Below are 23,852 nucleotides of genomic sequence, written 5' to 3' on the forward strand. Positions count from 1 at the left end.
AATTTCTCTCTCTTTTGAATTTTCTCACACAGTAAAGCATGAATTATACTTGAAAAAGTATGCAACTTTATATTTTTAAAAATTATATTGGGAATGTTAGAGTTGAGTTTGTAAATTAATGTATAAGACGTAATGAAATCTACTGTGAAGTATTCAGTGCTTTAGAGCCAGACAAATGTGATTTTTAAAAGTGTGCATTATGATTGTGTGCCAGCACAGCTCTCACTGAGCATGCATGAAGCCCTGCATGTGTCCTCGGTACCACATAACCTGGCATGCTTGTAATCTGAAGGTGTGGCTGGTAGAGGCCGAAGAATCAGAAATTGAAGGACATCCTTGGCTATGTATTTAGTATGTGGCTGGCCTGGGCTACCTGAGATCCTGCCTCCAAAAAAAAAAAAAAAAAAAAAAAAAAAAAAAATCCACATATATACACATACATGTTCAGGCCCTCCTGTTACCAATTTTCAGATTCTGGTTTTTCTTGTGAGTCATTGGTAATTGTGGCCATTACTGATTTCTTTGAGGTAAGTTTGACTTTGTTTTCCTATCACACTTTTGTTTTGTATCTTTAACAATCTTAATGCTTTTGCTGTAGAAGGATTTTCAAAACACAGAGGAGGTCCAGCAGTTACGGACGCTGGTTAACAAGTTGCAGGAACTGATCACCCTGCATAGGAAGTACAGCTGCAAGCTGTCCCTCTCTGAGTATGAGAAGGTGAGAGCTCCAGCCTCTGGGCACGGCTTTGGCTTTTTTGTATCCAGTTGTGACAAGACACTGCATGTGACAAGACACGCCATCTTCCCTGTCCCTCATCTAGGAAAATTCGACAACTGTGGTGTTCCGCATGTTTGACAGGGTCTCGGCCCCAGAGCTGATCCCTTCCGTCTTAGAGAAGTTTGTGAGAGTTTACATTCAAGAACAGAATTTGCAAGAGGAGGAACTTCTTTTGCTTTATATAGAGGTAACGTTTTCTTTAACTTTTAAAGTATTTATTTCCTGTTATGTGGCCGTCTGCATGCACACAGACACAGTGCATGCATGGAGGCCTGAAACAGGTTGGGGGACTCAGTTCTTCCTCCCGCCACACAGGTCTGGGTCTCTAACTTGGGTCATCAGCTTGGAGACTAGCGCCTTTACGTGCTGAGCCATCCGCCAGCCTCTGCTTTTGTTTGTGAAGTCTGTGCAAGGTGTCTTCACGTTCAATGCTTGACTCTGGAAGGAATGTAAGGCTGTACCGCTAGCACCTGTGCAGCACTTTGAATGGATCAAGAATATAAGCTAATTCTGTTATTGTCAGAGGACCTCCCAGCTGTTAGAGAGGCGGAGGTGGGAGGGTTACTCAGGCCCACAAGTTCAAAACCAACTAGGCAACACAATGAGATCCCACCTCAACAAAATAAAGGAAAACAGAAGATGTTTTCCAAGGGCCTCCTATGAGGTATTAGAAGTAGTTCAATACTTAACTGGTTTTTGACAGAAGGTGATAAGGATCAGGCCTCAGGCCTCCAGAGTCTAAGCTACATCCCCAACCTGGAAGTGTTTATAAAGAGTACAATATTGCAATAACCTTTTTTTTGGGGGGGGGGGGGGGTGTTGGTTTGGCTTTGTTACTTTTTGTTTTTGTTTTTTGAGACAAGATTCCTACATAACCCTGGCTGTCCTGGAACTTGTTATGTAGACCAAACTGATCTCTCACAGAGATCAGCCTACCTCCTAGTGCTGGGTTGAAAGGCCTCTGCACTACGACTGGCTCAATGTTATCTGTAGACCTTTTTAAGTTTTCTATGCCATATGAAAGCCTAGGGTACATTTTTGGCAAGCTTAAAATTTTTTAAATTTAGAGCATGTGCGGGCATGTGTGTGTGTTATGCATGAACTGTATATGTGAGTTTGGATATGCATGTTCCACAATAGCACCCATGTAGAGGTTGGAGAACACCTTTCATGAGGTCAGTTCTTTCCTTCCAAGATGTGAATGCCTGGAACCAAACTCAGGTCAGCAGGCGACTTTACCTGCTGGTTACCCTGCTGGCCCGTTTGCCAGTTTTTAGTAAGAGTTTCTAGTTTTGTTTGTTTTTCAAGACAGGGTCTCTCTGGGTAGCCAGCCTGGCAGTCTTGAATTCACTATGAAGACCAGGCTGGCCTCTGCCTCTCGAGGGCTGGTATTAAAGGCGTGCATCACCACGTTTAGGCTAAGCATCTCTAGTATTTAAAAAGCATGTATGGTTCTCTTTGTTAGGATTTACTGAAGAGGTGTAGCTCAAAGTCGATGACGCTCTTCGACACGGCGTGGGAAGCAAAGGCCATGGCGGTGATAAGATGCTTGTCCGACAGAGATGTAAGCAAACACCAACTGTTGGATTTTTATATTCTGGGTAGGGAGTTCTCTTTTGAATAGCTATTTTCCGGTCAGAAAAATGATTAATATTGGTTAGGGAAATTTTTCATAGAATGTAAAAAAAAAATTAAAATAAAATAAAAAGAAAATAAAACTATGCTTAATTCTATTTTCTTTGGTAATGGGAAATAAGATAAAAATGTTCTCATCCCCATTGCCGAAAGAATTGTCATAGGCAATTAGATGCCTCTGTTCAGGATCTGGAATTAACTCAGAAACTGAAATGCCTAACTTGTTGGCATGGGCCTTTACTGTCATTTCCCACTATTATTAGTTTGCATAAAGGCAGGGCCTCATGTTCCCACAGACTGAGAATTTTAGAATCTTAAGTCATATATGAAACCTCGTCTTGGAAAAACAATTAATTATAGGTAAACAATTAAATATTTGAAATATAAGGGCAGCACTGATTGTTTCAATGGGTTTATTAATGTTTTACTTGCATGTATGTATGTGCACTGTGTGTATGCCTCGTGCCCATCAGTCAGTGTCCCAGCTCCTGGAACTGGAATTATGGTTGTGATCCACCTGGTTTAGGTTCTGGGAATTGAACTCCAGTCCTCCGCAGGAGCAGCAAGTGCTCTCAACTGCTGAACCATCTCTCTAGGTTGACCCTGAACTTGTGTTCCTGCCCCTCCTAGCCACAAGTGCTAGAATTACAGGCTTGCCTCACCGAAGTTGGTTTGAAATCACTCTTTATGTTGACCATAAGGGGAAGCGCATGCTTCTGCAGACGGATGAAACACTCTCCCTGTCCCTGTCCTTGATGTGTGCAGAGCCACTTGCTTACATAAGAGGCACAGCTGAGGGCTGGGCATTGTTCCTGTGTGATCTCTTTGTAGCTCATCTTTGATGCTGTGCTGAAGATAATGTACAAGGCTGTGGTTCCCTGGAGTGCAGCTTTGGAGCAGCTGGTGAAGCAGCACCTGGAAATGGACCACCCCAAGTAAGTTTGCAGAAGACTGAATGATGTTCCTGTGCCCTGCACTGACGTAAAGCTGGAGTTGACCTCCAGTTGTGTTTCCCATTGCCTGTCCTCACAGTCTTGTTAATATCAGTACGTTTCGTTTAGAGTCAAGTTATTGCAGGAAAGCTACAAACTGATGGAGATAAAGAAGCTTTTGCGAGGCTATGGGATAAGAGAGGTGAATCTCTTGAACAATGAAATAATGGTAAGTGCTGGTTGGATTGGTTCCTCTGTCTTGTATTTTTAAGGTAGCATGAAAAATTGACTGAAGATTTTCATATTCAGAAAGTTATTAGAGCCAGACTTCTTACATGGGAGAGGGTCACACATGTGTCATGTAAGCAGGTGGAGGAAGGAGGAAAACACAGGAGTCTGTTCCCGCTATCTGCCATGTAGATTTTATGACGTGAACTCACATCCTCTGACTTGACAACAAGAACCTTTATCCACTGGTTCCATATTTCATGTTTTAATCTTAGGTCCAGCATACTTTTTTTGCTACATTTTAAAAATATTTAAGGCATTTTGCCTTTATAAGCAAATGATTCTGGAGCTCTGTGAGACTTCTTGTTAAGATATATGTATTATCTCTTCCAGAGAGTGGTCCGATACATTCTCAAGCAAGACGTCCCGTCTTCCTTAGAAGATGCTCTGAAGGTGGCTCAAGGGTACAGGCTGTCTGATGACGAAATCTACAGTCTGAGAATCATTGATCTGATTGACAGAGAGCAGGTGTGGAGCTTTGGGTTGTATGTAGGGCTGCTCTGCTGACTCCAGCTCATGAAGCTAAAGTGTCCAAGCTGCTTTCACAACACACAAGAAACAAGCTGTATCAGCATGGAAACGTTACAGTAACTACCACATGTTACAACAGCAGCATGAAACATTACAGTAACTACTTTTTATGTACTTGTAAAAGGTGTCTTGTGGCTAGCTTATGGTTAATACAGCTCAAACTCGGGTTATATATATGATGTAGGACTCTGAGATTCTAAACTAAGGTGTGTGGTTTTGCGGTTTTCTACTTCATCTTCTTAGGTGTTACAAATTGAAACTAAGGCCTCATGCATGCTAATTATACATTCCAGCACTGAACTGTCACCTTTTTTGTAGCCTTAAATGTCTCTATTGCTTCATCATCCTCAGCATTCATGGGCACTCTTAAGTGGTAAGGTAATCTTCATGGCCCTGGGCTGATTGTAAATTTAGCTTATGTACCACTGTCATTCAAAATAGGATTTTCAGATGTTTGGGTTTTTTTGAGACAGAGTCTCATTGTACAGCCCAAACAGTCCTGGAACACTATATAGCCCAGGCTGGCCTTCCAGTGACCTGCCAAGTGCTAAGATTGTTTGTGTGAGCTGTGCCACCAAACCTAATCTTCAAGTAATCAGATTTATATTTGTATTTTAGTTTTAAGGATTTATTTATTTATGTATATGGGCATTTTGTCTGCTTACACATCTGCACACAAGAAGGGGCTATCAGATCCCATGGAACTGCAGTTATAAGAGGTTGTAAGCTACCATGCGGGTGCTGGAAAATGAACTCAGGACCTCTAGAGGAATTCTCATCCAGTGCGCTTACTGTTCAGCTATCTTACTAGCCTTCAGATTTTTAAAGACATTAAGCTGTAATCTTTTTTTTTTTCCCATTCTGTTAATTGATCTAGTTGTCCTCACACTAGGCAGCATAAATCAGAAACTTTTGTTGTTTTTTTCTTCTCACTTTCAAGTAGAAAAGAAAGCTGTAAAGACCAGCTGTTTTCTTCCTTTCTAACACTGTCCGCAGGGGAAAGATTGCTTCCTGCTACTGAGGTCGCTGCCTCCCGCCGAAGCTGAGAAAACTGCAGAAAGAGTCATCATCTGGGCTCGACTAGCACTGCAGGAAGAGCCTGATGGCTCTGAAGAGGTGAGGCAAAGCGTCGGGGTGGGGAGGCGAGCCTTGCCTCCCAGGCCAGCCTGGCTCCATTATAAGCCCTTGTTTCAGAGGAAATCATTGAGGCTTAAAGATGCCCTCAGTAGAGACAGTTTTTTCCTCTAGTAATAAGAAATCAAGTGTCACAGGGTGAGGTAACTGGACTTTTTAGTACTAGGCAGAGTGGTCAGCCTACGGGTCTATAAACCAGCATGGGTTACATAGGGTTACACCCTGTCTCCTCTCTCTCTCTCTCTGTCTCTGTCTCTCTCTCTCTCTTTCTCTCTTCTCTGTCTCTCTCTGTCTCCCTCTCTCACTCTTTCTGTCTTTCATACACACATACACACATATACACACACTACAAAAGAAGAAATAAAAAAAGAAACCAAGTGCTAATTTAGCAGAATAGTTGGATTTTTAATTTTGAGAAATGCCTCCCCGCTTTAAATAATCTATTTCATTTTCACAAAGTTGTGAAGTCGGCCCCATTGTCGATTGACTGTAGAACATGAGATCTTCAGTGACATTTTGGTTTATTAGAAGGTAACAGAGCCTCCACTCAGACCCCTTCCCTTACTGCCACCACTGCTGTGTGCGTCTTTGCTGCTGACTGAACAGTGTCTCGCATGGTCTCTACAGTGAATCACATTCTACCCCAGTCAGTGCTTAGTCAGTGCTTCACTTTTTCTTCTCTTGTTAAATACTTTAGGACAATTGTTGAAAGCATAATTACTTACTCCACTTAGATTATCTAAGCTATTTGTGAGCCTTCCACTCTGTTCTCTCAAGCTTTTTACCTGAGGAAGTCTGCAATTGTTGAGCGTGACTCCACCAGAAAAAGAAAGGACTGTCGACTGTAGTGTAGTTGAAAGGCTGTAGGTTAGCATCTCTTTCCGGTAGCCCTAAAGTGGGTGTTGGTGGGTTTCCATTCTTAGCCTTGGTGATGCTCTTATAGCCTTGCAGCTGCCGGACTGGAGCTATGCATAAGCCTCAACCATTTGTTTTATTATTTTTCTGATTCTTTGGTTGGTTTTTTTTGTTTGCTTTCTTTATATCCTTTTGTTTCAGTTTTCTGTTGGTACTGAAGATGGAACTCGTGCCTGAGACACGCTAGGCGAATGTTCTCCCTATTTCCCAGCCCATGATTCCATGGTTCTTATATGTGTTTTGCCTGTCCAGCTGAGGTGATGAGTAAACAAGTGGATTTCACTTTGCATATTTTAGGACAAGGCCTGGAGAATATCTGTGGCGAAGTCGTCGGTGGATATTCTCAAGATCCTGTGTGACATTCAGAAAGGTAGTTTTTCTAGTTTCTGTTCCTCAACTTGGTTTTTGTCCCAAAATTCACAAAGGTTCTATGAGAAACATCTAATCTTTTTTAAAATTAGTCATCTTAGACTAAAGCATGCGAAGTTGAGTTATTTTCTGTTTACATGCTACACATTTCATTAAGCTGGTCATTGTTGGACTAGACACCTGATGTAGCTGTCATCTATGATAAGGGGAGAAAGCCTGTGTACACTTGGACTTAAAAGAGTTGAAAAAGTAACTTTCTTGGGGAGTGGGATTATAATTTGTTTCAGAAAAACTGCCATTCTTTTTATATTTTATGTTTTTAAATTATGTGCATGTGTGTCTGTTCTTTGGGTTCATGCATGTTTCTCTGCAGGCCAGAGAAGTTGGAGGCCCTGGAGCTGGAGTTACAGGTGGTTGTGAGCTATCTGATGTGTGTGCTGGGAATTGAACTCTGATCCTCTGGAAGAGCAGGGCTTGTTCTTAATTACAGATTCATCTTTCCAGCCCCTGCTCTTTTATTATAAGCCTTAAGCTTCCCTTTTCTACCTCCAGGAAGAAGTTTCTTTTTTCACATTTGATCTTTCTTTGCACTTCAGTTATGTTATGTCAGGGGCGGTGAGATGGCTCATCAGGTAAAGGAACGTAACAGGCGAGCCTATCAGCTTGAGTTCTATCCCTGAAACGCATGTCTGTGTGGAAGGAGAGACCCTCCTCCACAGCATGCCTGCTATGGCGTGCACGCGCGCACACACACACACACACACACACACACACACACACACACAGAGCAAATAAGCTGTTACAGCAGCAACTGAAAGCCACCACAGAAGACTTACAAGAAAACCAAAGTTAACTGGGTAATGTATAAGAATACTGGTTTATTGAGATCACAGTTCTAGAGACTGAGAAGTCTAAGGGCATGGTGCCAGCATCTGCTTGGGGTCTGCCAGGGGCCTTGCTGCATTGTGATGTGACAGAGGGCATCATGGGTTCAGAAGTACTAAGCTAGAGCCACCAAGCACTCTTGAAACAACCTATTGATCACTCACTTAATCAACTTGCTCACGAGTTTTCAATCACCTTCCAGAGATCCTGCCTCCTGTTACTGTGACATTCTGGGGGAAATTCAAATTACACCATATGGGAATCCGTTATTATCTGCTGTAACTTTTTAAAATGTAATTACAGACAATCTACAGAAGAAGGATGAATCTGAAGAGTTCCTGAAGCGATTTAGAATGGTTGCTAGTTTACAGGTAGAGACTGTGCACCCAATCAGTGCTCCTGACCTTAGTGCTTTCAGCCTTCAGAGATGGTGATACACTGGTTCTTTGTTCTCAGCAACTTTATTGGGGTGTAATTCATGTATCACATACAATACTGATAACTTTTGATATATTGTATTTCTAGTTTCTTAGCATTATAGTAAAATACACATAACAAAATGATACATTCTAGCCGGTTCTCTGCCTGCATTGCAGTGGTATTAGTTACATTCACAATGCTATGCAGCCATCGTCTCTGCTTTCTCATACTCAGATCGGAAACTCTGTGCCCATAAGGCAGCAGAACTCTCTCCCTCTTTTGCAAGGCTCACACAGCACACAATTATCTAGACCCAAATGTCAAGAGTGTTAAAATTGAGAAGACCTTCTTCATAATGACCATAATGACACCTTCTTATTTTCCTAACTTTTAATGTTGATATTTTATAATCTTTGAGCCACAAAAGTGTTAAATTCCTAATTTATTAGGGAGTAATTTCTGAAGGACGGGGTGCAAAGCAATGCTGAGTTTCAACACTGAGTGAACTTACGGCGTTGTCTTGCTTTGCTGCAGGAGAACTTTGAGATCTTCCTTCCATTTGAAGATTACAGCGACACCTCCTTGGTAGCCGGCCTTCGAGAACAATATATTAAGGCACAGGAAGATGCACAGGCTAAGCACAGACACGGGGGACCCCCAGGGCCCACCCAGGCCCAGGGGACAAACGTGAGCATCAAGTCAAAGCTTCACAGACAGGCACTGGTCCTGCAGGTGTCTGCACAAGAGCTGGAGGCGGAGCTGGCCTTGAGAGCCTTACAGGACGGGAAGGTGGCAGCAGCCCTGAGCAAGTGCAGGTGACACCTGGGTCCCTACCTCACTCAGTTTGTTGCTGTTTTCTTTTCTTTGCTGATAAGCACAAGGCCAGGACCACTTCTGTTTTCACGACAGTGGTTATTGGTTGGTTTCTTGAGAGCCTATTTTATATCCTCTGTCTAAAAATAATGGCATAGAGGGAAAATAGACTTCTCAGTTGGTGACGTCACTATTGACTGTCCTCTCCTGCGCACCTTGATTCTTAAGAGTATACTTTAAAAATGAATTATACTTTGTACCATGAAAATATTTTGAAGGCTTTTCATGCATTGCTGTTAGTGGTTAGGTATGAACACAGGGACAAACACACGTGCTTGTGGTGTGACTCCTAACTCCCCCTTCTTTCCTCTACAGAGATTTACTTAAGCATTACTGCAATGCCGACACAGGGAGATTACTGTTTGTGGTGTGTCAGAAGCTCTGTCAGATGTTGGCTGACGACGTCCCAATGGTAGCCCCAGTAGGACTCAACCTCCCTTCTGAGATCCATGACCTCGCATGCCACGCTGTCACCATCTGCAGTCCAGGTGACAGGATATGTAAACCTCTCATGTTCTCTGGTCCATTGTATCGATGTGTTCCACATGCTATCTCTGATAACTGCATTCTGGAAACCACACAAGAGACAGCTTCTTCTTATACTAGGGCGTCCCCTCAAATGCTTGCAGTTAGGTGGCTGAGAGCCAGAAGAATCATCAGTTTGAGGCTAGTCTAGACTACTTAGCTAGACCTTGTCAGTCACCCAGTAAGTCAATAAGTCCATTAACACTGTTGTTTCTTATATTGATGGTATTTGCTTTTGTGTGATCATGGTGTTCCTGACATGTGGTCATGTGATCCCACATGGATCTTTTTCAAGGCATGCTTACATACAGGCGTGAGCTGTATTTACAATAGTCAAAGCTATGTGTGAATTTAGGTAATTGTTACAGTAGTTTGATGAGTCTTTCCACTTTCAGATTATTTGCTGGATATTTTAGAACTAAGTAAATACACTTTAACTGCTGTGGAGCTTTGCAGACAGTGCCAGATGGATGACTGTGGAATTCTGATGAAGGTAAGCCACCTCTGAGTTTTATTTCCATAAAGAGAACAGCTGATGGCCCAGTGTGTGGCCCTTCAGATCACTTGCACAGTTCACAGCAGCGGGGAATTCACTGCTCACCTCTGTAGCTGGCATTTGCCACTTTGTAGGTAGCACCATTTTCCATCCTTTCAACCCCTAGGAGAGAAGACAGGATGGAGGGGAACGGGGTTGACATTATCATTAGTCTACTTCCTGCTGACTAGGGGTGTTGAGTTCACTGTCAGGATATCTAATTTTTATTTCTTGTTTCCACACAACTACTTAACAAACTGAGACCAGCAGCAAACAACCCACAACCCACCCCATCTCTCTGGACCCTAGCATTCATTATACATCTTTGGAAATCTACCAGAATTCTAAATGTTACACAACTGAAGAAACTATCTGCCAGTGGCAAAATCATACCCCTCCTAGAGTAGGAGGCAAACCATAATCATCTGCTGTCCACAGTCTGAAACAGCCCCATATCCCACACCCTGGGCTTAAAACTAATATATTTTTACAATATTTCATGTGTGTGTGTGTTTTAAGAAAACAAAATTCCAAAATTGTCATACATAGCTTTTCTTCTAAAGAGCTGTGAAGCCAGTTCTCTTTCCAGACAAACTTGTTCATTTTGATTTGAACTGTTTAAAACATGGGGCCTTAACCAAGGCTTTTTTGAATGTTGAGCTTCTGTTAAGAGTTTAACCAAAGTAATATATTTACAAGTCGCTATCCAGAAAAGAATGTTAGAATACAGTTTTCCCTTAGTATGCACAGAATTGGTTCCAGACTGCCCTTCCCCTCAGAGATACCAGGATCTCTGGGTGCTAAAATCTCTTTTGTATCCAAAACTGTAACATTTACATGTAACCCACACATATCTCTTACACTTTCAGCATCTCCGGCTTTTACTGAATAAGTTTGGTCCAAAATTGGTTAGGTCTGTAGCTATAGAGTCTGTGGATTCAGGGAAGCAACCCATGATTCGAGAGTTGTATTTAAACATCAAAGGTGTTGGGCTCTTGTGTTGGCTCAGTGGTTAAGAGCATTTGATACTCTTCCAGAGAATCCAAATTCAGTTCCGGGCTCACATGTCAGGCAGCTCCAGGGGTCTGAAACTCCAGCTCCAGGGGATCCAACACCTCTCTCACATGTACATATACAGACCTACATATAATTAACACTAATCAAAACCTTTTCTGTTATTTCAAGCTGTTGAGCTCGTAACCTGACCCCTTATTCAGCTTGGTGAGAGTGGTATGTGTTACCATGCGCCTATGCTGTCTTTTCTGTACCTTTGCTGTTTAGGCCACTGTTGGAACTCACAAGGATCCCTATGAAGAGTGGTCCTACAGTGACTTCTTCAGTGAAGACGGAATTGTTCTTGAGTCACAGGTGGTGCTGCCTGTCATCTATGAGTTGATCTCATCAGTGGTGCCCCCTGCAGGTAAATCACACTTGTATCATTATTTTCTACTTGTTTTTGTTTTATGCATGCTGGAGCTCTAGAGGCTTAGAACCAGAACTACAACCCATAAGGTAAATACTTAAGGACCAGGTGCAAAGGAATGCATGCTGTGTATTCATTTATGCAAGGGAAAAATGAGCTCTCAATAAGTCATAGTATCTGGTGTCAGGGTAGTGGTTGCCCTTAGGGATGGTGGATGAGTCACTTTTCTGTTGCTGTGGTAAGATAATCCTGACGAAAAGCAACTTATGGAAGAAGGAGTTTACTTTGGCTTACAACTCCAGAGTCTACCATGGCAGGGAAGCATGGTAGCAGAAAAAGGAAGAGAGCTCACATGTTCCAAAGCAACAGTGAAACAGAGAGCAAACTGGAAATGGTGCTAGGCTTTAACATCCAGAGCCTGCCTCCATAGCTAGCCCCTCCAGCAAGGCTGTGCCTGCTTACACTCCCCAAACAGAGCCATCACCTGAGGACCAAGCATTCAGCTACCCATTCCTGTGGGGACATTGCTCATTCAAACCACCATACAGGCCCTGCCTGTAGAAGGATGGGAGGGCTGTGGGGCCTGTGAAGTCTGGTTCTTAATCTTGCTGCTGCCATATTCGATTTGGCTGCCTCAGATTGTATGTTTAGAACATTATCTGATAATAGAGCAGTTTCAATAATATCTGAGTTTGGCATTTTGTATGAGTTATGTTGTTTAGTCTTAGTTAATGTGTTTTTCTCTTTTGTAGAAAGCAAAAGACATCCTTTGGATTCTATAAGTTTACCATACTGTTCCACTAGTGAAGGTATTTACAATTAGAAATGTATAGTATTATATTATAATTTTATAAATGGAGAAATGCCAGGATAACTTAAAGCATGAATTCTTACACATTGAAATTTTGAATGTGAATTTGTCATAACATCCTTGATATAACTGTTTAATAATTTAATTGGTATATTTTCAGAAGTCAATTATTTGATTTCTCTAATTGTATTAACTTTAATGACTATTCATAAATTTTAGGGTTATAAATAGAGAAAATTTCTTCAACTGCCAATAACTTAAGCATCTAAATTAAAAGAAAAACAAACCAGTAAACATACAGATACTATAGCTAACCTACCTCATTGTCTTGTGGACTTCTGGTCTAAATTCCAGCCTCACGTTAACTCTTCATTCACTAACTTTGGGAATGAATTTCATAACTGTGGCCTCTTTTGAGGAAATAGGCCATTCCTGAAAGCAGTTTTCCACAACAGTGATTATTATTTAAAAACAAAAACCAAACAAAAACAACAACAACAACAACAACAACAACAACAAAAAACCAGGGTGGCTCAGTGGTTAACAGCATGGCTGCTTGTGCAGAGGACGCAGGTTCAGTTTCCAGCACCCACACCAACACTTATGTTCCCTCTGACATCCTCTTCTGACCCACAAAGGCCTCTGCACACCCATAGTCCACATACCTCAGGCATGCATACATACACATTTAAGTAAGTAAATAAATAAGTAAGTAAATAAATATAAAAATTTTTTATTGGTAAAATATATAATTACTGAAAATCATCTCACATTTTAGGAGAAAACCTTATTCTCCCCCTTGTAAACTCCATCTCTGCTCTGCTCCGGAACCTTCAAGAATCTAGTCAGTGGGAACTAGCACTAAGGTTTGTGGTGGGCTCCTTTGGTACCTGCCTGCAGCACTCTGTGTCAAACGTCATGAGTATCAGTTTGAGCGAAAAGGTATGACTTTCATAGTAAATTATTTGACTTCTGGGTAATCACCAAATGCTCTGCCAAACCGATCTTCTGTTGGCAAAGGCATTAATGAGTGGTTGTTAAATGCAAGATACATTTGTCAAGCATCTGCTAAGATCCCAGGACACCTGCACACATTCCTATTAACACCCCTGAGAGTCTCCACTTTGTAAATATCGAAATTCAGAATGGAGCATGTAAAAATCAGTTACCCAAAGTTTTGGGTTAGGTTGGTAATCACAACTCAGAATTTTTTGTTTTGTTTTGTTTCGTTGTGATTGTTATTGTTGGGGTTTTATTGCTATTGTTGTTGTTTGTTTTGTGATATTTTTGACAGAGTATCTTGCAGCCCAGACTTGCCTTGAACTCACAGAGATCCACCTGCCTCTGTCTCCCGAGATGACACATCAAAGGGACCTAAAGAGTCTTCTGTTGTTTTCTTAAAGTTACTTGGCAAGAACACATTGGCGAACTCAAGGCATATTGTTATGGAACTGAAGGAGAAGTCCATCGCGTTTATCAGGGGAAATGCCACAACACTGCTGCATAAGGTGGGTACTTACACTTGGCTTGTTTCCAGCCAGTCAGACAATGCTGGCTAGTGTTCTACCACTCAGAAGCTTCTAGAACCAGTGTGACCACCAACATTGCTGCTTACGTATTGGTTTTTAGTGTATGTAAACGCTATTCTATTGAACACGGATGAAACTGTAACGGATCTCCTTCAGTACTTCCCCTGGATTTTGCTATTTTTTAAGTGGACTAAAGCATATTCATGATCCTTGCCTACAGTTTACGTTTCTGTTCCAGGATTTCTTTACTGGAATGCTAATTTATTAGTTGTTGTTTAAAAAAAAAAAAAAAACAACTTTGAAACAGGGTCCCCTTTGGAACAATCCCCTTTGAAACAGGGTCCCCTTGTGTAGCACAAGCTAGTCTCAAATTTGTATTTAGTGTATAGGCAAAAATGACCTTAAAACTCCTGATTCTCCTGCCTCTAATAGCTGGCATCATAGGCATATCTAAGCCTTTCATTTTAAGAACTTCTAAGAGACCTTTAAAAGGGAAGAATTATTTTTTCTTGTGTTGGGCACTAGGTTTCTATTTATTGGACAGATTAATTAGTAAAATCCCCCCAGACAGGGCTGGAACTCAGTATAGGCCAAGCTGTACACAAACCGCCGAAACTCTTCTGCCTTGCTTTCCAGATGATGAAATCATCTGTATCCATCCCTTAACACACAACTGACCCTGTCAGATTGCTTTGCAGTGCTTCTCAACCTGTGGGTCGTGACCCTCTTTGGTGGGAAGCGCGGGGTAGGGGAGGAGGTTCCATATCAGACAGTTATGAAGTAGCAACAAAATGATGTCATGGTTGGTGGTCACCACACACAGGAACTGTATTAAAGGGCGCAGCATAGCAACCACTGCCTTAGAAGAAAACTTGGGAATGGCAAGTGCCGTAGTGGGTAATGGTGATTTCACACACACGTGAGCACACACTTCCAAATTTGGTGATACTTTCAATGTTTTAGAAAAAATATAATAATAGTACAAGGAATGACAGTATACCATTCATTGATACATTACTTAATGTCAAGTTCTCTTCTTTTTTTCTATTGTCTATATTAGAATTTCTTTTCCTCATCATATATAAGATTTTGGGTTTTGTTTTTGTTTTTGTTTTTTTGAGACAGAATTTCTCTCCATAGTCTTGGCTGTCCCTCACTAGGACACTGTGGACTTCACTGAGTAGAGCAGGCTGGTCTTAACTCACAGACACCCACCTGCCTCTGCCTCCCAAATCCTGGGATTAAAGGCATGTACCACCATGTCTAGCAAGCACATAAGGCTCTTTAACCCTTAAATATCCAGTGTTTGTCTCCTTTGTGTAAAGTTCTCTGGTTTAATGGCCATGTAGATATAAACACTTGTGTTAATGTTCACATTCTAATTTTGTCTTTTTTTATCAGTCATGTGCTTTTAGTACAGGATCTAGACTGATTTGTGTATTTAATGAGCCAGCAGACTACAGCCTGCAAGACCAGCTTTTAGCTTTTCTAGTTTTTCTAGCACACAGCCTGTGTGCCATCTATGGCTGCTGAGATTGCTCTTCTGCCTCTAGAGAAGCAGTGAGAGTTGCTACAAAGGTGTGCCTGAAGGGCTGAAATATTAACTCTGTGGACAGTTTTTAAAAGTCTTGGAGCTGGAAAGATGGCTCAGTGGCTAAGAGGACCTGGGTTTGATTCCCAGTACCCACATGGCAGCTCACAGTGGTCTGTAACTCCAGTTCCGGGAGATTCCCCACCCTCTTCTGGCCACTGCAAGTGCTGCACGCATACAGTACACAAACCTTCATGCAGACAAAATACCTAATACATAAAACAATAATATTTTTTTAAAGGGACAAGTCCTGATGTTGCTTTAATAATCATCTTTTATTCAGTCTAAATCTGTGCATCTCCACTTTAAGGTGCAGAATGGTCTTGCAACCAAAGCAACCTACCTCTCTCTCTAAAGTTCTCCAGAGCCTGCCATTTATTTTGTTTTGATTTTAGATAGAAGAGAGACTGTTGAGTAACCAAAACAAAAAAGCAAGGCCTTAAGTAGACAAGGAAATTGGAGATGGGATACAGTGACATGTAGAAGGGAGGGGCACCCTGGTGAGTGGAACCAAAGCTGTGCATACCTCACGGAGCATACCTACATAAACAAAGATGGCTGCAACAGCAGCAAGGCTCTCTGGGACCACTACAGCTTCCTTGCAAAACTCACAGCTGTATTTGGGTCCAGATGCAGAGGGCGCTGGTGGGAAAGTGTGGTAGATCTCTTCTGGTTCCTTCTGATTTCTTGGCTTGGTAAAATGTGGGGTCGGTGACTAAGGAGGCAGAGGAGGGCTTATGGGAGATTTCAGATTGACCTAAAGTGTAGGAAGAAAGAAGAGCTCTGGGCCCTACAGGGCTTACTGAGGCTGCTTTCCTTCCATTTCTAGTCCCGGCTAAAGGTTCCCTAAGCACAGTTCCTTTCTCTACATCACCTCCTGAAGAGCTTGTCCTTTCTGGGGGTCTCATACCTCAGCTAGTGTGGAGTGAGCCTAGGGTCCATCCTCTATTTGTTGATGGAGGCTTTGTTTCTGATGCTTTCTTCCCATAGGTGTTTAACTGTCGTCTGGTGGATCTGGACCTTGCCTTGGCTTACTGCACTCTCTTACCTCAAAAGGATGTGTTTGACAACCTCTGGAAGTTCATAGATAAAGCATGTCAAAATTACGACAAAATTCTGGTATGCCCTGAGCATGGAAACCTGCTCCTCTTGACATGTTAAGGTTTGAGGGACAAAGTGTGAAAGACTTTGTTGGCATGTCTCAACTGTCTGGCAAAAGTGGTGATCTGTCTCATATGATCTCTACCTACTTGTGCTTGACTGGTGATAAGAAGTAAGATAGCTCTTACTTCTTTCAGAACTAAACCAAACAACTGTAGCTGGGTGTGGTGGCATATGCTTTTAATTCCAGCACTCAAGAGGCACAGACTGTTGGAACCTAAGTTAGAGGCCAGCCTGATCTACAGATCGAGTTCCAGGACAGCCAGGACTACATAGAGAAATCCTGACTCGTAAAACAAAACATGAAAACTTAAACCTATGTGTGTGGCTGAGCATGATGGTACACGGCTTTTATTCCAGCACTGTTGCAAGGCAGAAGCAGGCAGTCTGGGAAAAACTTGGAGAACTGGGTGAGCAGTTCACAGCACTGGCCACTCTTCCAGTCTCAAGAACGAGGTGGCAGTATGTGAAGAATGAAGGACAGGGTTGTCCTCTGGCTACATGATCTATGTGCAACTTTAGAATGTCACCCCTTTTACTGAAGCCCTAGACCCACAGCAAGGCTTTTGTGTAGGATGGGTACAGGGGCTACATAGCTCATCTCGGTTGTTCTGGTTGGTTGTTTTTGTTTTGGATTTTTGTATGTAGCCTAGGCTGGCCTCAAATATGTCCTTTCATTGTGAAGGAAAAGTACACTAAATTTAACAGTATCATGCAAAAAACTGAATCACTCAGATGAGTCAAAAGTAAGGTCTCAGGTCCAGGCATGTAGCTTAGCTGGCAGAGTGCTGTCCTAGCATGCAGAAGACTTGGGGTCCAATCCCCAGCATAGCGTAACAGAGTGTGGGTTCAGAGATAAGAGGATCAGAAGTTCAAGGTCATGTTTAGCCTCATGGTAAACTTGAAGCTAGCCTGGGCTCTCTGAGACCCTATCTCAAAAAAAGTCTGTGGTATATGTGTGTGTTGGGGGTTGGGGGTGGGGGTGTCTTGCTGGAGAGATAACTCAGCAGTTAAGGGCAGATGCTGCTTTACCAGAAGACTCAAGTTCAGTTCCTAGCACCCATGCCAGGTAGCTCATGGCTGCTTTCAATTTAGCTCCAGAAGATCTGACATCATCTCGTAGCCTCTGCAGGCACCTGCACAAATGTGGCATACACTCACACAGACATACACACATATAAATTAAAATAGAGACTGAAGAGACGGTTCAGTGGTCAAGAGTGCATACTTCTCTGTAGTAGACTGGAATTTAGTTCCTAGGACCCACACTGTAACCTCTGTAACTCCTGCTGCAGGGGGATCTGAAGCCTATGGCATTCTTGAACATCTGCACACAGGTGCACATACATACAGAGAGACAGAGTATGTAAAATAATAAATAAATTTAAAGAAGTAGTGACCATACAAACAAATATGTAGTGGTCTACTTCTTTTCACAAAAAGGTTTATAGAGTTTAGGGAGTGTGGGAACTCAGGGTTAAACTCAGGATGGATGCTAGGCCACACTTCACCGCTGGACCACGTTCTCAGCCCAAGGCGATGAGTTTTCTGTGTGTAGCCCGGGCTGCCCTTAACCCCACAGCAGTTCTGCCAAGTGCTGAGTTTATGAAGGCACTGCTGCACCTGGCTTTGATTTTTTTTTTTTTTTGTTTTCCCCTTTCTGGGTTTCATCTAAATCATATTAAAACTAATACTATTTACAATGCAGTTTGATCCTGTTCAACCTTTTTAGGCATTATCTTTGGTGGGCTCTCAGCTGGCAAATCTCTACCAGGATATTGAAACAGGACTTCGGTTCCAGGAACTCAGTATTGATGCCAAGTGGGGTATTCGTCTCGGTAAACTTGGTGTGAGTATTCATAACGCTTTGATGTTTAATCTGCCTTGAGGATTATCTAGTCTGCAAATGTAAGGCAAAGATATCGTCCTTCAGGGTGTAGAAAGAAGTGAGTGTCTTTTGTGTTACTTCCTTGTCAGTGATGTTAGGAGGAGCCTGATACTTCCACCTGCTTAGCTTTCTCATGGCGTATGTCTATACACATATGTACACCAGGTAAATAAATCCAAAAGTAACATTTGAGGAGCTGTGGAAAGTGTTTCTTTATAAAAATGATAGTAAAGTAAAAAGGCATGTTGTAATGTCGTTTCCCCCCCCCCCTTTTTTTTTAACACTTTTTGGTTCAGAAGTTGTTTTTTTGTTTCTTTTTTTTTTTATTATTTGTGTTCTTTGTTTCTAGATTTCTTTTCAGCCTGCTTTCAGACAAGGTTTTCTCACCAAGAAAGACCTTGTTAAAGCTCTTGTGAGTAACATAGATATGGACGTAAGCCTCATTCTGGAGTACTGCAGGTAATCTTTCAGTGTTAATGGCATCTGATGTTGGTTTAGTCGGCTCATAACCTTTGCTCTGAGAAGCCCATAGTCAAGGAGGTTGGTTGTCCATGCAGTTCAGAGACCTGTTTTCTTTTTCTGTGGTTGGCCTGATCAGACAAAGGCAGGTTAGATTCTCTGGAGAGAGATTTTTGTTTTACTTATACCCTGATGAGTATCCAAGCTCTTGAACAGAAGTACAGAGCTGGGCAGTGGTGGTGCACACCTTTAATCCCAGCACTGGGGAGGCAGAGGCAGGCGGATTTCTGAGTTCAAGGCCAGCCTGGTCTACAGAGTGAGTTCCAGGACAGCCAAGGCTATACAGAGAAACCCTGTCTCGAAAAACCAAACCAAACCAAACCAAAAACAACAACAACAAAAAAAAGTAGTACAGAAATTCTGATCTGAGCTCCTATTATATCTCACACCTATATTCCCAGGAGAATCACAAGTTCAAGACCAGCCTGAGCTACATAGTGAAATAGTGAAATACTGTATCAAAAATTAAAAATACAGGCGTCTGGGCTTTCTCTCCCTGGCATTCTTAGCTCTGCAGGTCTGTACCGAGAGGCTAAGTAATTGACAGGCAAGTTACATAGACAGCGTGGATACACTGGACAAAGTGAGGGGATGAAGAAGGGAAGACTGGCAGGTCGGGGATGGGAGAGGCCTCTGATATGGTTGTGGTCAGTGTCAACTAAATGACCACTTCTAAAATATTAAAGGCTCTCTCCCTTCTTTCTGACTTGTAATAGATAAGTGGATGCTAGGCTTTTATTGTTGTTTATTTTTGAGGTAGGCTCTCATGTATCCCATGGTAGCTTCACATCTGCTATGTGGCTGAGCCTGGTCTTGAACTTGTAATCATCTTGCCCTCACCTCCAAGGGCTGGGATAACCGATGCATATTCCTATGCAGGGTCAGATCTGAATCATTTTGGTTTTGTTTTGGTGCTAGGGATCAAATTCATGTCCTCAAGCACATTGGCTGCACTGCACCCCGATCCCCAGTGCCTAAGTTACTGATATCAGCTGCTTAGAGTATTCTTTCATCAGCCAAGCACCTAGTCAGCTCCCTTTGGGGACAAGAGTAATGACCCTGGCTCTCTCCACACTGGGGCTGCTGCAGTCAAGGACTTGAAGCTGCCCAGAGCTCAGAGTCACATTGACTCAAATGAACATGGAAATGGAACTCTGCCAGTCTTCAATTTTGAGAACTTCAAGTGCTGGTGGGGTTCAGCTTTATGGAGTTGCACTCCGGGTGGATTTCTGTAACCACTCCCTTCCCTGCATTTTAAGGAGCTGTAGTAATATTAAGTTTGTTTCAGTCATTGAGCAGAGGCCTGGATCATTCATATCCACAGTGATGCTTTTGCCTGTGGCAATCTGTGTGAACAATTTTTCATTTGGCTTTTGTTGGCTTGTAACTTACAGTCCTCCTTAGGCAGCTGCCTATGGGAGGGAACTACAGATGTGAGCCGCCCAGCATCGTGCTTATCTAGATGGCTTTTTAGAATGTCAGAGGACTTGACCATGATGGTACCAAATGTGCTGCTTGATATCTCTGTTGCCATGAATGAAAAACAAAAGGATTGCTCTCTCATTCAAACGGCCGGAGGAGTGTTTCAGTTGTCACTTTGTCTATACCAACCAGAATCTCTTTTTCCCTTTATGTAACCTATTACTTTTGCATGAAATAGGGTCTCCTGTAGTTCAGATTAGCCATGAACTCACCATGTGGCTGAGGATGACCTTGAACTCTTGATCCTGCTAACTCCCAAAGGCTGTATTACCAGATTTAAAAGACAGTAATTAAACCAGACATTATGATATAGGCCTCACTATTGTCTGAGGGCCAAAGATTACCTCAAGCTTGATTCCAACACCAGCTCCTTATCAAGACTTTTTTTTTTTTTTAAAGGCAGTATTTAGCTTTGATTATGTTACTTTTTCTGATTATGAGGCTGGACAACAGTATGTTTAAAGACCTGAGTGACAGAAGCATGCACCTGTCTGTCAGAGCCTTGTCTGGACATGCACGAGCTTGAGGTCAGCCTGTAACTAACTGGCGGTTCCTTTAGCACATTTCAGCTGGACTCTGATGCCACCCTGCGGCTGTTCATCGAAACCCTCTTCCACAACACTAACAGCCAGAGCCAGGGAGATGCTGCCCTGAAGTTGACAAAGCCTCAGCATTCCAAACTCCTGGCAAAAGCCACTGAGATGGTCCCTTTACTGAAGAGCACAAAGGATTTGGCAATCAGTCTTAGTGAAATCCTTTATAAGGTAGGTGAATGAAAACGTGGATACCGCTGGTCACCCTCCCTCCTCATCCTTAATTGATTGGAGACATATTCTAACAAACTGCATACTAAGTCCTGAATTTTCAGTTTTGCTTTAAGATAGGATACCACATAGCCCAGGCTAGACTCAAGCTCAGCATGTAGCTAAGGATGGTCTTAAACTCCTGAACCCTCTGGTTCTACCTCTCAAGTGTTAGGATCATGGGTATGTGCCACCACACTGCTAAATTGTGTGTGTGTGTGTGTGTGTGTGTGTGTGTGTGTGTGTGTGCGCGCGCGCGCTTGTGTAGGTACTGGTGCCGTCAGAAGCCATAGACCATAGACTTACCAGTAGCTAGAATTAGCAGCAGTAACTGGTTTAAGCTGCTTGGCATGGGTACTGTGAAACCTTGGATCTTTTGCAACAGCACTAACCACTGAGCAGTCCCTCCAGCCTTAAGTTCTTTATTTTTACATAGCAGTCAACCTTTGCGATAGCGCCTCCCTCCTGTCTTACCTTTACCTCTCCCCTCAAAATAAAGCAGCATTTTCCATCATTTTGTTTGTTTTGTTTTCCCTCAATATATATCTTTTTGAGAATCGTCTCATGTAGTGCAGGCTATCCTGGATCTTGCTGTTTACCCAAGGGTAACCTTGACCTCCTTTTTCTATCTCCAAGTGCTGGGATTAGAGATGTGGGCCACCATGCTTGGCTTCTCAGGTTTGGTTTGGTTTTCATTTTACATTCTTTTATTTTGCCTCTGTTGGGGGTCGTGCTCATGCAGTACGCATGAGGCGGTCAGAGGACAGGTTACGCGGGACTCCGTGTAAATTGCCATGTGGGATCTAGGGATCCAATTCAGGTTGTCAGACTTGACAGCAAGTGCCATCGCTGAACTGTCGCTAACCCTCCAGTACCCGAATAATGAGACTTTTTAGTACTTATGAAAGCTTGGCAGACCCTCTACTAGCTCATCTAAGTAAGCCCGATCGTGTAGCTCTGTCCCACTGCATGGCTTGTTAGTCACTTCTCCTTTGGTCCCTGCACCCATTCCTTCCTGCTTCTGACTCTTTCCCAGAGTTCCTATCTCTCCCACCCCCATGTCCCACCTTCCTCTCCTGCTCTGCTATTGGCCATTCAGCTCTATTGAACCAATCAGAAGGTGATGGAGAAGAATAAGGCAGGTAACATTTCATAGAAATAAAAATACCTATGTTCAGACAGTACTCAGAAACCTGCTGGTACAGGAAACAGCATTTGAATAACACAAAGACAATCTTTACACAGTGTACAAGTGTTTGTTATCCCAACAAAGTGCTAGCCAGAGTTTTTAAATAACATTCTTCATCAAAGACTCGAATGAGAAAGAAAGTATAAATCCCAAGGAGAAATTTACCTGTGGGTCCTACTCTCTGGAGTGGGATAAACCACAGTGTGGTGGTTTGTATATACTTGGCCCAGAGAAAGTGGTACTATCAGAAGGTGTGGCCTTGTTGGAGGAAGTGTGTTACTGTGGGAGTGGGCTCTGAGACCCTCCTAGCTACCTGGAAGATAGTCTTCTCCTGGTTCCCTCAGAACAAGATACAGATCTCTCAGCTCCTTCTCTGGCACCATGCCAACCTGGACGCTGCCATGCTTCCTGTCTTAATAGCAGACTGAATCTTTATAAGCTAGCCCCAATGAAATGTCGTTTTTTATGAGTTGCCTTGGTCATGGTGTCTATTCACAGCAATGGAAAGCCTATCTCAGACACGTAGTGTACTGCCATTCCACAGTCAGTATTTGGCCTAGTGCCTGTCCTATTTAGTACCCTGCTACTGGGGGCAAACACTGTATCTAACCAGACTTTCATGAATAGATGTTAAGCCATATGCTTTAGTATTATAAAGAGTTATGTTGAATGGATATATGTTTTCTGTGTATGTGTGTATGTTTTAATGAAGTTTTTTACAAATTGGTATTTAAGTTAATAGTTTATTGGAGGATTAGAGGTAGATAGCAGAAGTAAGATTATCATCAGAACTGTAAGACAAATTTTAGTTTTATATTTTGCCTGTAAGTCAGCCAGAAATTATAGACTTGCTTAAATTTCCTCGGTCTGATAGACTGTCTTCCTACATTGATAATTATGTGCTTTTATTTGGCATTTAAAAAAAAATAGAAAGTAATGGTGTGTGGGTGAGACAAGGAGTAGAGAGAACACGTCTTCTCTTTCTGTAAGCCTGTACAGACACCATCCAGTTAATTCCTGTGTTAGGATGGTGACACTAAAACAGAGTCCTCCAAGAGCCTCAGCCACGAAGGCACACGTTGTAGTTGAGGTATTTCTGAGGCACTTTTCCTGTTTTAACTTCCATCATAAGTAGAACAAATGGAACTTCAATTCCAAACTCTTAAAAACTGGAAATATTGACCATATGTTTCTTCTTTCTGTGTGTTTAGCACCCAAGAGACAGGTGTCTTCACAGGTTGCCTTGCACAGCTTTCAACCTCCATTCCACGACATTTTACACATGGATGCCTAGTCTAGCAGAGGCAGCTGTAGAACGGAGGACTGACCTGTGACAGGCAGCCTGGGCTGTGGTACATGCTCAGCTTAGCTTCACTCTGTGAACCAATGAACACTGCTAAAGAAAGCATCTGTGAGCGTGATGGTGCCGTCTAGTGTTTTAACCAATTTCTGCTTTTGTTGCAGCTGGACCCATATGATTATGAAATGATTGAAGTTGTCCTGAAAGTTATAGAACAAGCTGATGAGAAGATATCCAGTGTGAACATTAGTCAGGTATAGAAGGATGTTAAAGGTTGGAAACTCATCTCTGTGCCTTGGTTTACTAGGATGATATATTATAACTTATATGTTATAA

General features: G+C 42.4%; 1 protein-coding gene across 1 annotated transcript in view; it reads left to right on the top strand.

The window, feature by feature from the left end:
• Positions 1-23,852, top strand: part of Kntc1 (kinetochore associated 1) — a 72,952-nt gene that overhangs the window by 29,592 nt on the left and 19,508 nt on the right. The window contains exons 24-44 of the mRNA XM_076922854.1: positions 599-718; positions 822-965; positions 2,244-2,342; positions 3,245-3,348; positions 3,475-3,574; positions 3,967-4,101; positions 5,161-5,280; positions 6,511-6,583; positions 7,771-7,838; positions 8,422-8,702; positions 9,076-9,248; positions 9,681-9,778; positions 11,102-11,240; positions 11,996-12,052; positions 12,833-12,996; positions 13,458-13,562; positions 16,165-16,293; positions 18,068-18,184; positions 18,573-18,682; positions 20,784-20,988; positions 23,681-23,770. Coding sequence (XP_076778969.1) covers positions 599-718; positions 822-965; positions 2,244-2,342; positions 3,245-3,348; positions 3,475-3,574; positions 3,967-4,101; positions 5,161-5,280; positions 6,511-6,583; positions 7,771-7,838; positions 8,422-8,702; positions 9,076-9,248; positions 9,681-9,778; positions 11,102-11,240; positions 11,996-12,052; positions 12,833-12,996; positions 13,458-13,562; positions 16,165-16,293; positions 18,068-18,184; positions 18,573-18,682; positions 20,784-20,988; positions 23,681-23,770 — 2,631 coding nt within the window. The remainder of the gene's footprint in view (positions 1-598; positions 719-821; positions 966-2,243; positions 2,343-3,244; positions 3,349-3,474; positions 3,575-3,966; positions 4,102-5,160; positions 5,281-6,510; positions 6,584-7,770; positions 7,839-8,421; positions 8,703-9,075; positions 9,249-9,680; positions 9,779-11,101; positions 11,241-11,995; positions 12,053-12,832; positions 12,997-13,457; positions 13,563-16,164; positions 16,294-18,067; positions 18,185-18,572; positions 18,683-20,783; positions 20,989-23,680; positions 23,771-23,852) is intronic.

This window comes from Arvicanthis niloticus, chromosome 24 (assembly GCF_011762505.2).
Source record: "Arvicanthis niloticus isolate mArvNil1 chromosome 24, mArvNil1.pat.X, whole genome shotgun sequence".
NCBI lineage: Eukaryota > Metazoa > Chordata > Mammalia > Rodentia > Muridae > Arvicanthis > Arvicanthis niloticus.